At 53.6% G+C, this 16,796-nt stretch overlaps 1 protein-coding gene across 2 annotated transcripts in view; it reads left to right on the top strand.

Moving 5' to 3' along the window:
• The window catches only part of SFSWAP (splicing factor SWAP), a 70,395-nt gene extending 54,621 nt beyond the window's left edge, over positions 1-15,774 (top strand). For both annotated transcript variants that reach the window (XM_035016803.1, XM_035016802.1), the window contains exons 15-18: positions 4,653-4,778; positions 14,010-14,174; positions 15,175-15,247; positions 15,458-15,774. In XM_035016803.1, coding sequence (XP_034872694.1) covers positions 4,653-4,778; positions 14,010-14,174; positions 15,175-15,247; positions 15,458-15,523 — 430 coding nt within the window. In that variant the 3' untranslated portion in view covers positions 15,524-15,774. The remainder of the gene's footprint in view (positions 1-4,652; positions 4,779-14,009; positions 14,175-15,174; positions 15,248-15,457) is intronic.
• The last annotated feature ends 1,022 nt before the right edge of the window (positions 15,775-16,796 follow it).

The following is a 16,796-nucleotide window of genomic DNA, read 5'->3' as shown; positions in this document are numbered from 1 at the left end:
AGAGGGAGAAGCAGGCTCCCCGCAGCGCAAGGAGCCCGATGTGGGACTAGATCCCAGGACCCTGGGACCATGACCTGAGACACTTAACTGACTGAGTCACCCAGGTGCCCCCATTTTAATACTTTTTAAATAATTGGTATTTGTTTTTGTTTTTTGAGAGAGGGAGAGGAGGGGCAGAGGGAGAAGGAAAGAGAATCCCAAACAGGCTCCACACCCAGCATAGAGCCCGACGCGGGGCTCCATCTCACAACCCCCAGACCATGACCCAAGCTGACCAAGCCACCCAGGCACCCCTAAGTAATTGTTGTAGAAAAGATTTAGAGTTACATACTTTATATCTGAATATATTTTGTATTTTTCTGTATATTCAGTGCTGACAAGTGCAAGAAGCAAAATCCTAATCCTTAGTGTGTAACCTTGAGTTACAAAAAAAAAATTAAGTTAAAGATTTTCTGCATTTGAGTCTGCGATGGCAGGCTGCCAGCTTCACCTTAATTTGACCTACAGTGAAAGTTACCTGTGACCCGAGCTGAGTTTTCCTGACTCTCAAACTGTTTCAATCCCGGTGGCTGAGTATCTCCATGATGCTTTGGGCTCACTGTAGGTACGGGGCTAAGTTCTCAGTTCCCTGAAGCAGCCGCGTTCTCCGGTTTCTGGTTTTGCAGTTCACGTAGGATATTGAGGTAAAGTGCAGCTTCGTTATAAAATATTAAAAATTACATCGTAACACAAAACCTTCAAAGTGTTTGGTATTCCATGATGTTTGCCTTGGAAAATCGTATGTGATGACAACGCTTTTTGAAGCCAGACCCGCCCCCCACCAAGCTCGGGGCCTGGGGCTGAGAGGAGGGGCCAGCTGTCCCGGGGCCCAGGGCCGCTCAGAGGAGCAGGTGGCTCCTGCCGGTCGCCAGGGGCGTCCTGCCTCGGCTCCCGGCTGAGAACGGCATGTGGGCTTCATTTGCGAATGCTGCGTGTTTCCGCGGGCGGCTGCCCCTGCTTTCTCAGTCCAGGTGCTGCCAGCACTGATAACTCCAGGGGCCCCGGTGGGTTTACACCAGGAGAGGTTGGTGTTCTCAGTAATTGAATTCGGATGTGTGAAAAATACTCCAGTTTTAACCAAATCCTGAAGTTGCTAAAGACACTGTCATCATTTTTCCTTGACTGTCTTTTCAGATAGCATTACCCTTTACAGTAACGCCTACAAAGGACCTATCAGACTTGTTTCTTGGGCCTGATGCACGACTTAATCGATTGTCTTAAAAAAGACTCCTGCCAACTCCAAGTAAAATGCACATTTGTCAATATTTGTAGCATTCTGTGGTTGAAATGTATTTTCTTTTACATATTAAATTACTGAAGTGCTTTGTAAATGTACAAAGTTAGGGTTAGAAGGCCCTTTCCTAGCAGAAGTGATCTCTGTGTGAACATAAGGGACGTTCGCATGTCTGCCGTCCTAGTACCCAGTCCGTCCGAGGTGTAGGTGACTCTGGGTCTCCAGAGGCGACCCGGTCATAGAAAAATCTTTAGTTTCGGAAATCGGTATATTGCTTCTTAGAAAGCACAGTGGTTACCACATAGTGCTAGGTGTGTTTTAAATCAACATTAAAGTGTAAGACTTTCTTTCTCTGTTTTTTAGTTTTTTTAGGTTTTGTTTTTATGTTTTTTAGAGGATTTATTTATTAGAGTGCAGACGGCTGGGGGTTGGGGGGTGGGGGGCAGAGGGAGAGAAACTCAAGCAAACTCTGCACTCAGCACAGAGCCCAGTGCAGGGCTCGATCCCACAACCCTGAGGTCAGGACCTGAGCTGAAATCAGGAGTCGGAGGCCCAACCGACTGAGCCACCCAGACACCCCTCTCTGTGTTTTCTGTTTATGCCTCACCAGGTTCTCGCCGTAAATGGAACAAAGTAGTACTCAGGCCATTCCTGTATCACCTAAAAATTCAGCTTTAGTGGTTAGGTCTTTTTAAAATCTTAAGAGACTCTAAAGCTTGAACTTAAGTTTACTTTAAGAACGTTGGAGATCACCTTTGGTGTTTATTCCATCGGCTTGTTGGTGTTTAAGGGATGTCCGTGGGGGAGAGATTCCAGGTAGAACTCTGTGTCCCCCATTTTACAGTATTGTAAAAGCATTGGGGGCAGTGTCTACACAGTCCCCAGCTCCCTCGAGACTTCTGCTTGGTAAGGAACTGGGGATTAGAATGACATTTTCTAAGTCATAGTTAACATTCAAAAACAGCTTAAGCCTGGGGCGCCTGGGTGGCTCAGTCGTTAAGTGTCTGCCTTCAGCTCAGGTCATGATCCCAGGGTCCTGGGATCGAGCCCCGCATCGGGCTCCCTGCTCCGCGGGAAGCCTGCTTCTCCCTCTCCCAATCCCCCTGCTTGTGTTCCCTCTCTCACTGTGTCTCTCTCTGTCAAATAAACAAAGTCTTTAAAATAAAGAAAACAACAACAAAAAAACAGCTTAAGCTGGCAAAATTGGGGTAATGATGGTCATTCGTACAGTCTCGTCATCCTGCGTAGGATTCCCTAGATGTGACACTCAGTGCTTAGCCTGCGGGTGAGGGCCAGCTGTTCTGTTCTGTGGAGCCGATGCCCGCAGGCTGTCCCCATCCGCAGCTGGGCGGGCGGAGACACCGTGGGACAGCTGCCCCCCCCCCCCCCCCCAGCAGCGCCAGAGTGTGGTCGGCAACAGCTCTTGGCTGCTCAGGCAGCGATGGAGGAAATGGGGCGGGGCCAGTGGTTAACTGTTGGAGGAAAGAAGTTTTTTGCAAACAGCACTGTCATTCAAATAAAAAGGCTCATTCTGCCTTTATTTGGAAGCAAACCGTTATTTATGAGGATTCGAGAAAAAGTATCTGAGTCGCATCATACAGATGATTTGCTTATAAAATGGAACTCCTGTTTCTCACGTGTGTTGTCCTAGCAATATTAACCACCTGGTTAACAGAATAAAAGCATTAGTGCTTCTTTAATTAAAATAAAACCTAAGTATTATCTGACAAAGCTCACTGCCCCCAGTACTGAGTGGGCTGCTTTCCCAGATGACCTCACATGTCCTGGGGGGCGGCCACCTCCCCTCAGACCTCCAGCAGTCGCTGCAAAGTGGTATCGGATCAGAGTTAGGGATTTGCAGGCACTAGAACTAACCCACGTTTCCTGATTATCGAGTGGATTGTTCTCCGTGTAAGCATTCCACGGGTGGTGTAGAGGTGATTACGCAGAGCTTTCTCCGGGGCTCTGATCCCACCCCGACCGGCATCCCGAGTTCTCAGTGTGAAGTGCGTGCCTCTGTGTCACATGCCCAGCCCCCCCGGGGCTCCTGAGCCCAGAGCGCAGCAGGGCCGCTCGCCGGGGCGGGAGCACAGACCTCAGCAGCTGTCAGCAGCTTCTCCCACCGACAGAGTTGACTCCCAGAGCTCTTTGGAGGGAAAACTCGGTAAAATGTCAAGGTGTCCGATTGATCTCACCCTTGTAATTTGTTACCTAAATCTTGGGAAAGGTCTGGAAAAAAACCTGTCAACACCATTTTGTAAGCCAGGACACAGTGGTGCTGGAGAAGACTAAGCCAATGACGGTTTACCTGGAGCAGGTTCATTCCGCGGCCAGTCTTTCTCAGGAATGACGCAGGGTTTTCTCTGTGACGCAGGAGTGGGGAATGTGATGATAAGCTGATGTTTGGAACAACAGTGTGTGTCACTTGGGGGTTTATTGTAATTAAAATGATTCAGTGTTACAGAATTTTTTATGGCAAAATCAGATTGCTCTTTATATTATTTTTGAAGGGGTTGTCATAGAAGCAGAATGAAAAGAAATTGGCTTTTTGTCCAGATTTTTGCTTACTCTGTGTCTTCCTGAAATAGTAATTTCACTGAATGAACAAAAAAGAATGCTAAAGCCATCATTTTAAGACCCTCCTTGGAGGGCCTTGACCCCCGGTGGGTGAGGGTCTGGGATTGGTATCACTCTGAGCACTGGCCACCTCGAGTGGACCAGACCACTACATGGATAGAGCGAGTGTCTCTCCAGGAACATGAGAAGGAAGAATAAAATATTTTAACAGATGGTTTGAATCCAGAGAATCTCCTCAACTAGATTATCATGCTCTGAATTGAACTGCTGTGGCCAGTTCATTGTTCACACCGAGAGGCCATATGATGGGTGTGCACGAGAGAGGCTACGAGGTCGTGGCTCTGATTAATCTGCTTTCTTCCTGTTGCCAGTATTCAGAACAAATAGAAACAACGCACTTGAATGTCAGCGCTTTTCCGTGTGTAATTTTGATCGAGATGTCCGTGAGCTGAAAATGGTTGAGGACAGTAAAATGCAGAGGCAAAAGGAAGGACGAGAAACCACAGGCCTGAGTTAGCCGTCAGTCACCTGGTCAGCCCTAGCATCAGGGAGAGTTGGTGCTGCGGACCGGTTGGGCCAGCCTGACGGCTGCTCTGGACTGGGAGCAGTCTCTATCTCTGCCTCGGTGTCTGGATTCAGTTCTGTGTCAGAGTAGTAAGGCCCGGGGCGGGGGGGTGGGCCTCCAGAGGGACAGAGGTGACACCTGCCAGGCACGCACAGACCAGGCGGAGGCCCGTCACTGCCTCAGCGTAGACGTGCTCACCTGCCGGCCACACAGACTAAAACGCCTCTTTTCCTCCAGGTCGCGATCCCGGTCCCCTCGGAGAAGAGCACACTCTCCCGAGAGACGGAGGGAAGAAAGGAGTGTCCCCACGGCCTACCGGATGAGTAACAGCCCGGGCGTCAGCAGGAAGCGGACCCGGTCCAGGTAGGCGTTGGAGTCCGTAGACACAGTCCGTGCTAGCAGGGAACGTGAACGTTTATGTGGACGGCTGGGGACAAGCAGGGGGGCCGTCCCTCCCAGACACTCAGCCCTCAGCAGCTCCTTCGTCACTCCTGGAACTGACAGCAGAGGGAGCTCCGTGTCCCTGGGGTTGGGGTGGCATCGGGCAGTTCCCAGCACCAGCCCCCGAGTCTAGCTACCCTCCCGGACCCACACACACAGGTGAAAGGAAATGAGAAGTTGGAGTCCCGATGAATGCCTGCCACCCCCCAGGTAGCAGGTGCTGTGGGCGGGGCCTCGTGGCAGAGAGAGCACCATCCTCTGCCCCCTTGACACCCATCATGGTTGCGGAGAGCTAGAGAGACCAGCTCCCGGGTCCATTACGGGAGGCCTCTCAGCCCCGACAGCCGGCCCCCAGGCCTCCTTCCCAGCCAGCCAGCGTCCTCAGCTCCTCCAGGGAGAGAGCACCAAGGCACCACACTAAAAATCCTGGCACCCCGCCCCCGTGACGGGGCACGTCTGGGCCATCTGGGGCCTGCTGGCACGCCCGCCGGGAGTGTGGTGGTGGACGGGGCCGCCGGCCGGTGTTTCCATCTTGGCCACAGGGCACTATCTGGGAATCGTCCTGTCCTGCATGGGTGGTGCCACCTGATGGCTTCACATCACTTAGCTTCTTTGTTTCCATTCTCCCCAAAAGGGAGGGGCTCTCGTTTTTTGTGTCCTTGCATGGGAGTTAGCCCGAGCTCCTGGCTCTGGTAGGCGGGCGAGGAGCGTCGTTCTCCCGGAGACAGACGTGCCCGGAGGAGGCGGGTGCGGTTATACGTGTCTTTGCTTGGGTTTCGTAACTGCTGCTGAGCGTGTGTGAGTCGGGATGCTCGGGCTTCCTGAGCCTCCGAGATGACACACCTGAACAACAGGTGTCAGGAGCCCAGCCGTCCCCGGGTCCTGCCTGTCTGCAGAAGATGTGGGGCGAGCTGCCTCAGGTGCCCCTCCCGGTGGGGCTCGTAGTGGCAGCAGCTCTGGAAAGACGTTGCTAACGGGGAAATGTGCCTGCAATCTGGCGAGATCACTGGTAAAATGTGATCCTTCCCGGAAAGCAGCAGAGTCCACAAAGGAGCTATAAAGCCAGCAGAGCCAACAGATGTGCTCGCTGGGCAGGCTGACCACGTGCTCGAGGCCTGGGCCCTGGGCCCGCATGAGGCGCCCGCCGCTGGGCCGGGCCAGCGTGATGGAGATCTGAGTCCACGTCACGTTGTATTTCTTGAGCAAGTCATTATTTAACATTTGAAATTCATCGTCACCTCCACTGTATGTAAAGGGCATGGTCTAAAATTAATTCTTGTAACAAAAGATCTCTCCCCACAGAAGCTTTCTTGCTCTGCCCTCAGATTAACCTTTGCATGAAAGGAACCGTCTCCGGAGAAGGTGGTGGTTATATTAGGAATCGTGAGAACTTGTGTGATCGCTGGAGCTTTAATGAGTCGAACGAAGCAAGTGAAAGCTCAGCCGACCGCACTCCTGCCTGAGCGGGTGGGACCGCCCCATGCGCCTGACCCTGGGCAGTGGGAGGCGGTGCTCGGTCCAGGGCGCCAGGAGAGGGCCCGTGTGTAGTCGCTGGTGCAAGCGTGCAAACCCAGCAGTCACACCGCGTCCCCTGTAGCCCTCCACGCAGAGCAGGGGTGAGGCTGCTGTGTTCACGTAGCGGCAGGCGGCCAGTTCTCCCACCAGAGTTGAAGGCTCGTTTCTACAGGCTGAGTGCCCCTTTCACGGACTTCTTTTGAAATTGTTTTAGTTTACTAGACAGTTTTACACCTACTTCTGAAAACAGTACAGGGAGCATGCATATGCCTGTAAGTGCCGGCTCGATTCAGCAGGGTCACCACATTTCCATCTTGCTGTCTGTCCTTCCCCTCCCTCCCTCTGCCCTGCCCTTGCCTGTGGGTTCCATGGCTTGCACTTGTCTTACCGCATGCACGTGGCTGGCTGGGTTCGTGTGAAACATTCTGGCAGGAGCACTACACAGGTGATGTGTCCCATCGTCAGTGACGCACGCCCCACACGGGTCATCGGGCGGTGGCGCCATGACGCAGTGCGTACGTCCCATTGGCCTAGCATCCACTGATGCTGAATTGGTTCTCACATCGGTGATGGCAGAATGGCGGCTTCCAAATTCTGTTTTTTCTTCTCTAAAGAAGACCTGTCCCCTTTGTTCTGGTATATGAATCCATCGCCGGTATTATTCTGATGGTGACATCCGTCCCACACTTGGCCCTGTTGTTCTTGAAGCACTTTGTTGCTTTTTGGCCCCAAATATTCCAGGCTTTGCTCTCCCTGTCCCAGCGCTGGGGTCAGCTATTTGTCCAAGGAACCTTGGTTCCTTTTACTGAGCTTTTGGAGATCAAGATACGGTTACGTTGAACATTTTTCTAAAGAGCAGAATCTCTGCGAATGTTTGGCCACATCGTACCACAGCGCACCTCAGCAGGATGCCCCAGTCTTTTGTTACAGTAAGTAGGACGTGATTCGTTGGGGTGGTTTGCCGTCGAACTCCTTTTGCTTAGCGCTGTGCCAGGCACATCCGTGAGTGCCGAGTGAATGGATGGGAACGTGCCGCCGTTACAAACTCTTACAGGCTAAGTGTTACCCGTTCACAGTGGACTTCGTCAGTGAAGTACGCATGTCTTCATTCCCTGGGGCAGCCACTAAAAAGAAAAAGGAGCTAAGAGCCAAGAGAGGACATAAGGCAGAACCTTAAAAATGCTTTATTAATTGAAAAGAAAGCAGAGGGGCACCTGGGTGGCTCAGTCGGTTAAGTGTTTGCCTTCGGCTCAGGTCATGATCCCGAGGTTCTGGGATCGAGCCCCACATCAGGCTCCCTGCTCGGCAAGGGCCCTGCTTCTCCCTCTCCCTCTCCTGCTACCCCTGCTTGTGCTGTCTCTGACAAATAAATAAAATAGTAAGAAGAAGAAATAAATAAATAAAATACTTGGGACAGGCACACAACCAGACCACACGGAAATAGAAACTACACAGCCACCGCGCTAGTTCGATCACTGTGCTGTTGTGGAAGGCTCCAGAAGTCCCAGAAGACTAGATGGTGCAGAGTATGTTCCCTTGCCACGTGGCAGCAAGTCTAAAAATCTGTAAAAAGATATCTGGAAAATCTCCACATATTGGGAAGTTAATACATTTTTAAATTACTCATAGGTCAAAGACAAAATCACAAGGGAAAGTAGAAAATATTTTTAGATGAATGACAGTGAAAATGTAACAGCGAAATCTGTGTGCTAGTTTGCCTAGAAGGAAGTTAGTAGCTTTAAATGTTTGTATCAGTGAAGAAGAAAGATCTAAAAATAATGATCTAATCTTCTGTCTTTAGAAAAAGAACGAATTAAACCCAAAGTAGGTAGAAGCAAGGAAATAATAAAGGTAAGATCAGAAATCAAGAAAATAGAAAACACAATAATCTTAAAATTTGTATGGAACAAAAGATCCCAATTAGTCGTAACAGTCCAGAAAAAAAAAAACCAAAGCTGGCGGCATCACAATTCCGGACTTCCAGCTCTATTACAAAGCTGCCATCATCAAGACAGTCTGGTACTGGCACAAAAACAGACACATAGATCAGTGGAACAGAACAGAGAGCCCAGAAATGGACCCTCAACTTTAGGGTCAACTAATCTTTGACAAAGCAGGAAAGAATGTCCAACGGAAAAAAGACAGTCTCCTCAACAAATGGTATTGGGAAAATTGGATAGCCACATGCAGAAGAATGAAACTGGACCATTTCCTTACACCACACACAAAAATAGACTCCAAATGGGTGAAAGACCTCAGTGTGAGACAGGAATCCATCCAAATCCTAGAGGAGAACACAGGCAGCAACCTCTGAGACCTCGGCCACAGCAACTTCTGGCTAGACGTGTCTCCAAAGACAAGGGAAACAACAAAGGCAAAAAGGAACTACTGGGACTTCATCAAGATAAAAAGCTTTTGCACAGCAAAGGAGTCTACAAAACTAAAAGGCAATTGACAGAATGGGAGAAGATATTTGCAAATGTCCTATCAGGTAAAGGGCTAGTATCCAAAATCTATAAAGAACTTAACCAACTGAACACCCAAAGAACAAATAATCCAATTTAAAAATGGGCATAAGAGGGCGCCTGGGTGGCTCAGTTGGTTAAGCGACTGCCTTCGGCTCAGGTCATGATCCTGGAGTCCCGGGATCGAATCCCGCGTCAGGCTCCGTGCTCGGCGGGGAGTCTGCTTCTCCCTCTGCCCCTCCCCCCTCTCATGTGCTCTCTCTCTCTCTCATTCTCTCTGTCTCAAATAAATAAATAAAATCTTTAAAAAAAAAAAAACAAAAAAAGAGGGTGCCTGGGTGGCTCAGTTGGTTGAGCGACTGCCTTCGGCTCAGGTCATGATCCTGGAGTCCTGGGATCGAGTCCCGCATCGGGCTCCCTGCTCAGCAGGGGGTGTGCTTCTCCCTCTGCCCTCTTCCCTCTCGTGCTCTCTGTCTCTCATTCTCTCTCTCTCAAATAAATAAATAAAATCTTTAAAAATAAATAAATAAGTAAAATAAAATAAAAATGGGCATAAGGTATGCCAGGGTGGCTCAGTCGGTTAAGCATCTGACTCTTGATCTCAGCTCAGGTCTTCCTCTGAGGGTCATGAGTTCAAGCCAAATCAAAACCTCAATGAGATACCTCCTCACACCAGTCAGAATGGCAAAAATGAACAAGTCAGAAAATGACAGATGTTGGCGGGGATGTGGAGAAAGGGGAACCCTCCTACACTATTCGTGGGAATGCAAGCTGGTGCAGCCACTCTGGAAAACAGTATGGAGGTTCCTCAAAATGTTAAATATAGAACAAACCTACAATCAGGTCATCTCACTACTGGGTATTTACCCAAAGAAAAGATACTGTTTGGAAAAGACACATGCACCCCCATATTTATTCAGCACTATTTACAACAGCCAAACTGGAAACAGCCCCGTCCATCGATTGATAAAAGGATAAAGAAGATGTGTTATATATACAACAGAATACTACGCAGCCATCAAAAAGGAGTGAAATCTTGCCATTTGCAACGATATGGTTGGAACTAAAGGGTATTGTGCTAAGTGAAATAAGTTAGTCAGAAAAAGACAAATACTATAGGATTTTACTCATATGTGGACTTGTAGAAACAAAACAGACCCACAAATACAGAGAACAAACTGGTGGCTGCCGCCAGGGCCCAGGAGATGATGGACTGAAGGCATCCTGGAGATGAAAGGCCCAGCGTAGGGAGTCCAGTCAGAGGTGTGGGTGACAGACGGCAGCATCTCACTCGTGCAGTCACCCTGGTGGCCAGAAACTAGTATGACACTGAGTGTTGTCTGTACTTCGGTTTTTTTTAAAAAGGGGGGGAGGAAAATAGACTAACAATAAACTAAAAGATGGTTTTTTGAAAATGATCAAAAATCGATGTCTTCATTTAGATTGATCAAGAATGAGGGGCGCCTGGGTGGCTCAGTCGTTAAGCGTCTGCTTCGGCTCAGGTCATGATCCCAGGGTCCTGGGATGGAGCCCCGCATTGGGCTCCCTGCTCCGCGGGAAGCCTGCTTCTCCCTCTCCCACTCCCCCTGCTTGTGTTCCCTCTCTCGCTGTGTCTCTCTCTGTCAAATAAATAAAATCTTAAATAATAAAAAAAAAAAAAGAATGAAAGAGCCTACAGATGTTAAAAGGAGAATAAAATCTTTTTCTAATTAGGTTGACAACTTGGGTGAAATGGACAAATTCCTGAAAGATACAAGTGACCACACGGTCAGCAGAAGAAATAGAAAATCTAAATAACCGCGTCTGCCAAAGCATTTCTGTATCATTTAAAACCACCGAACTCCAGGCCCAGATGGCTTCCATCATTAAGTTCTAACAAACATTCAGGGGAGAAGAGAGACCAGTTTGGGCTCCGTGGCAGTGGCTCCCGAAGAGCACGTGGGCTGGCGGGCACGGCCACGTCGGGAGGGGTGTGCGCACGGGCACGGGGCGCGTGTGGTGTTCACAAACCGAAACGCTGAAGAACACAGCTGCAAAGACGCTAGAGCGCGCCCTGCGATCTGCACCCAGCAGGGTAGTGTGAGGAGACGCGTCCCGACAAGCGGCTCTGTGTCAGGACTGCGAGGTTCGTTAACGTCCACCAGCGACCCTTGTAATTCACTGTTTTCACAGAGTAAACGAGAGAAGTCCTAGGACATCCCAGCAGATGCAGAAGAGCTGTTGGCCACGCTCGTCAACCGTTCACTAAAAAGAAAACAGGGAGACACGGAGCCCTGAGCTAAGGGAATGGAAGGAAGCGTCTGGCGGTGATGGGGGCACACTCGCCGCCCCCAGGACCAGCAGCTGGGTGGCCCAGACAGCAGGGCGAGAACAGGGGAGAGGCATAAAGACTGGAAAGGAAGCGTTTCCTTCTGCATTCCAGCCTGGAACAGTTGGGAAGGTGACGTGGGACCATATCCAAGTAACAAGCTACTTACGGGGAAACGACTTCTCTACACTGAAAGCCACAAACATTTCCGAGAAGAGTTCTAAGAACCGTAAGAACACATAGAGCCCGTGTTTGTGGATGGGGGAGCAGTGTCCCTCAGGTTCCTTCTCCCTGAAGTGACCTGTCCATGCAGCACCGCCCCAGCAGGACTCCACAGGTGTTTTGTAGAAATGGGCGATCGGGAACTCTCGTCTATGTGGAAACATGGAGGACCTGGAGTAGCCACAACGGTCTCGCAGAAGAATAGGGTTGGAGGCCGCTTCCTGCCAATTCCAGACTCACAGGGAACCGCCGGGTAAGACCGTGAGCGGACGCCCTAAAATGGCAGGGTTGCCAAGAAGCTCGGGGAGGAGAGCTTTGCAGCGAAACCCGCTCCAGCAGCTGGCTGTCCAAGCGGAAGAAAGTGGCCTGTTCCACAGGCCACAGCTTAACTCGGAGGGTCACAGACTGCGGCTGAAGGTCCCACGGATGTGGAAACCCCACCAGGAGGGAGGAGAGTGGTGAGCGTGAGCTTGCTGACCTTCACTCAGTCACAGCGAAGAGCGTGAACAGTCGGACCGCACGCCGGGAACCCTCGCCGTGTCTCTGACAAGGGCCTATGTCGATTCCAGACAGAAACCACACGGCTGCAGAGCGAGTGGGTGACTCGAAAGTTCACGAAGCGGTCCACGGACGTAGCCCGCGGATACGGCCCCGAAGAGCAGCCGAGCGCACTAGCCCCTGCCGGGTTCAGCACAGGGTGGCCGCAGTGGGGCTGGCGATGGGGGCTGCAGGGGGCTGGGAACAGCGGGGCGGCTTCCTGTGACGCCGAGCACCAGCGCCGCCACCCCACGGTCCGTCTCCGTTCACCCACCGGGAACATTTGTCCACAGAAGCACCTGATCTGTTGTCGCAATGGACAACGCACATGCCTGTTCCCGGGAGAGAGCACAGACGTGCTGGCAGGTTGCACACGCGAATGCTTCGGCAGCAGAAAGCCAACTGGGGACACGGCTCGGCGTGGACGAGTGATGGGAGCGTGGCACTGTGTGATTCTGCCTCCGTGAAGCTTTCATCGATGGGGCAGAAATCAGAGCCGTGGTTACCTGTGACCGTGGGGAAGGGGGTCCGCATGACCAGAGGCAGCAGGGACGGAACTTTCTAGAAAGGTGGTGTTCCTGATGAGAGGAGTGGGGGTGTCACGGTGTCAACACTTGTCATCATGCGTCCGACAGCACTTAAAACCGTCCTGTTTCTCTGGATGTGAGGTGCACCTCGCTTGTTTTTAGAGGAACGAATCCCTTAATTCCTGAAGCGAACGCCGAGGCAGGCTTGTCGTGTGACGTGGCTGTATTCAGACTGAACCTGACGCGTAGCCGGGAGGGCTCCTGCGTTCACGGGGGCAGCCACAGACTGGCCGGACTTGCACGGCTGTCCCGTGCTGCGGAATAGTTGTGTATCTTTGCTGCTGCTTCTGGAATTAGCATGTGTTTACAGACCGAAGACTGCACCCAGCTCCTGCAGTTTAGAAACCAGAGGTGTGGCGCGGTTTCCACGTCTGTGTGTCCAGCACTGGGAGCAGCGTCTGCGTTTATGGACCTCTTCTTCTCCGTGCCGGCCAAGCGGAAGCTGCCGGGCTGCGCCCCGCGGGCCGGCCTTTGTGAACACGGCGGAGTCGGGGTGCTGCAAGCCGTGCCCCGCTGGAGTGTCCCGTGGCTTCATCGGGGCGCACATGTGCCTTTGTGCAAGAGCACCGTGGGGAGCCCCGAGGGCAGGGCGAGCAGGCGTATGGACAGGCTGTGGGTGTCCCCAGGTGCGGAAGGGTCTGTCTCGGAGGCGCCGAGCGGAGGGGGCTGTGCGGGGCTGGCCCTGGACGTCTAACTCCGTGAAGACATGCAGGCTCCCGCCGTTGTGAGGCCCCGTCACCCACAGGACCCACATGGGCACCTGTGACGGTCTCAGGACGGCACTGACCACACACAGACCCTACAGCAAGTACTCGGTCGCCCATCAGTCACCCATCCGTCATGTGCGATGGGGCACAGTTTCCAAAAAGCAGGGGACCGTCATGTTTGGAGGAAGCAGAGGGGCCACGAGCAGGGAGGCCCGGCGCCAGTCTGGACCACACGTCACTCTTATCTCCTGTATATGTTCTCTTTTTTTCTTAAATGTTCTTTGGGGGGTCACAGGAGGGTCACAGGGCAGGGCATGCGCTGGAGCTTCGCGTGCTGGGGCGTGGGGGGCGGGCTGGGGTCTGGAAGGGAGTGTGGGCAGTCAGCCGCTGGGCGAGCGGGACGGGCTCTGCAGTCCCAGGAAGTGTAGGTCAGGGGCCTGGAGCTGTTGTGTGCGCGGCCCTCGGCTGATGCTCCCCATCTCTTGCTTAGAGTCCTCGTCACGTCTGTGGACACGGAGTGGACAGCACTTGGTTACTCTCCTTAGGTTTTTTAAATGCAGGTAAAGTGCTGACCATGTTTCAAACCCCATAGGCCTCCTGAGACGGGGGACAGGCCTCCTACGGGGGGTGGCCTGCCTTCACTCGTGTGACTTTGCTGCGTCTGTCAGTTGTGAGCTAAATAAACCGTGCATGGCTTTTAGAAGGAGTTAGCACAACGGGCGGCCGAACCCACCAGCTGTCCCTTGGAAAACACTCGAAACTCCTCCTTCCAGAGCCTGCCGTATCTTTGTCTGAAACCACTTTCCTTGCAGAAGCCCCCACGAGAAGAAGAAGAAGAGGCGCTCACGGTCACGGACCGAGTCCAAGGCCGGGTCCCAGTCGGCATCCCCGAGCAAGCAGGCCACACGCCGGCACACGGCCCACTCGGCCAGCATCTCTCCCGTGGAGAGTCGGGGCTCCAGCCAGGAGCGCTCCAGGTACGCGCCCCCTGAGCCCGGCCTGGGCGTGCCCGCCCCCGACGTGCTCCCCGTGTGCCACTGGGCAGAACTGGGCTCTGGCCCCAGGCCCCGGCTCCAGGCAGCGGGACTCCCCGAACAGCCGGTCCTCTCGGTGTTGGTCCCTGGAGTGGGCTGGCCCCCTCCCCGGATGCTGACCAGAGGACTCCCCACTGTCTGACCCACTGGGAAATGGTGCCTTCGTTGACGGCAGCCGTCCTGAAACCACTGACATGGTGCCTTTGTCCTCGGTGAGGGCGTCTGGGCGGCATGGCCCCAGCTGCAGGGCCCGGCGTGATCGCGGGGAAGGCAGGCAAGGGGGTCAGTCACTGCTCAGCCAGGCCACAGGACGCAGGGGTCGAACCAGCACCGCCTGACGGAGCAGGCCAGGTGACATCCAAGTCCACAGCTGACTGTCACGTGAGCAGCCTGGCCGGTGCCAGCGATGTACGCGTCCCCGTTGCCCGGGGCTGTCAGGAAGCACTTGCCAGGTCCCCCTCTGCTCACCCACCCAGACCTGGGCGGGGGTTCGGAGCGAGGCTGCCTCGCTGTCGGTTACGGACCCGCTGCCTTCATCAATGTGGGTCAGGGGTTCGGGTTCGTAAGCAGCAGGCGCACAGCTCCCAGAGGGGGGTCAGAACCTAAGCCGTGGCTTCTTTGAGGGCGCAGGTAGATAGTGCGTGTGGCGGCCTCGGAGGCCAGAGTCCGGCACGCGGCCCTCCGCGGGGTGGCGGCTCCGTGCGGCGCCAGCCTTCTGCAGCTTCTGTCCCGTCCTCGTCTTCACTACGTGTGGCTCCCAGGGTGTTCACGGGAAAACACTCTCTGAGTCAGGCTGCACCTTATAAAATATTTCAGATTCTGTAACGTGAAATGTGAAAGCAAAGTGTATATTTATAACGATCTCTTTTTTAAAGACACTAGGAACAAATACGACAATGCGTCTCAGTATTTTTAAGCCTGTGACCTCTCTCTCTTCACTCAGGGGAGTTTCTCAGGAAAAAGACGGCCAGATCTCCTCAGCAATTGTCTCCTCCGTGCAGAGCAAAATAACTCAGGTAAAGCGCCCCCTCCCCCCGCCTCCAGAGGGCCGGCTTTCCCTCGGGGTCCCCATCTCGGCCCCGCCGGTGGGCCCTGACCCTGGAGGGCTGCGGGGTCCCCACGGCGGGCCTTCCCGCCGACACGTTCATGGGGCACTCCCGTACCCGCGGTCCGCGTGCTGGGTCTGAGCAGGAAGCCATAGGGACCCCGTGCGTCTCTCCATGCAGGATCTCATGGCCAAAGTGAGGGCGATGCTCGCCGCTTCCAAGAACATGCAGACCAGTGCCTCCTGAGACGCGGGCGTCGTGCTGGCCCAGCGCCCGGCTGTGGGGCCGGAGAGCCAAGCAGCTCCCGCGTGCACAGACCCATCCAACGCCGTCCACATTCTCCCCCAGGGACGCCCCTGGGCAGTTGGTGGTTTTTGTAAATTAATTTTTGATGACATTTTCAGTTTAAGATTTTTGACCAGCAGTCTCTTACCTGTATATTTGTAAATAATATCATGTTTCTGTGAAAATGTATTATCAAATAAAATGGGAGGAAAACACCTTTTCTAGCTAGCGACTGTGGGGCGGTTTTTTCCTTGTTTGGCTTGTGTGTTTTCACCATTTGTCGTCTGTCCTGGGACTCCCGGGCCACTGTGGGCGCCGGCAAGCTGCGTCGCACGGGAGAGGCTGTTCCTGGTCTGGGTCTTAGTCCGACCACCATACGTACGGACTTGCCGCCCGGTGACGTCCGAGGTTCGGATTGGTGCTCCCGCACGGCACCGCTCACGCACACTCCCCGCCGTGCCCGCGGCCCAGTCCCTGTGGCCCAGTCCGCCCGCTTCCCCGGAGCTCCTTCTGCCCCGGGTGGCAGGGAGGGGCGGGCGGCGGGTCGTTGGGGGGCCCCCAGCGGGTGGGGCAGGGGTGCAGAGCAGAGGAAGGCGTCCCCGCCCACCGCACACCGGTCAGCCTCACGCGGCGCTCCCTGCTTCGTCTTCCGTGCCTTCCGGACGCACCGCGGTGGCTCGCGGGCCCGTCTCCTCTCATCGGTCATATCGGTGCCCCCGTCGGAATGCACCTGGATTCAGCCTGCGGCCTGCAGAGCGCGTCCCCGGCTGTGCAGGGACAGGTCACAGCTTTGAGTTTGATGGGCGCACCTGTTGTCCGGAAGGCTCCTCCCCAACCCCGGCGGCGCCCTCGCGCGCCCACCCCAGGGCGGTGTGACCTCAGACACTTGGCTCTGCTGCGTCATCTCTTAATTAGGGGTGAGATGAGCAGCTTCTCTTAGATGGAAGCATCCGTGTGTATCTTCTTCTGCCGAGCAGACTCTGTCCCTTGGCCGGCCGTTACTCTCGAGCGTCTTACTGGGTCCCGGCGCTCTGAATGTTCCGGTGAGCCCTTTCCACACGATTTATTTTTAAATAATTTTCTTCCAATGTGTCCCTTGTCTTTGGTTGCAGGTTTTTATGTGCAGACGTTGCTTTTGTAGATAGCTTGCCCTGGGCAGGCCCGTGCGAGCCGCCGGCAAACCTGCTTTGTCCCTCGTTGCTTGTTCACGTTCGGCGGTGTCGTTTCCCCCTAA

The sequence above is a fragment of the Mirounga leonina genome, unplaced genomic scaffold (assembly GCF_011800145.1).
Source record: "Mirounga leonina isolate KUSES-001 unplaced genomic scaffold, KU_Mleo_1.0 Mir_171, whole genome shotgun sequence".
Taxonomy (NCBI): Eukaryota; Metazoa; Chordata; class Mammalia; order Carnivora; family Phocidae; genus Mirounga; species Mirounga leonina.
This window is presented reverse-complemented; position numbering and strand designations above follow the sequence as displayed.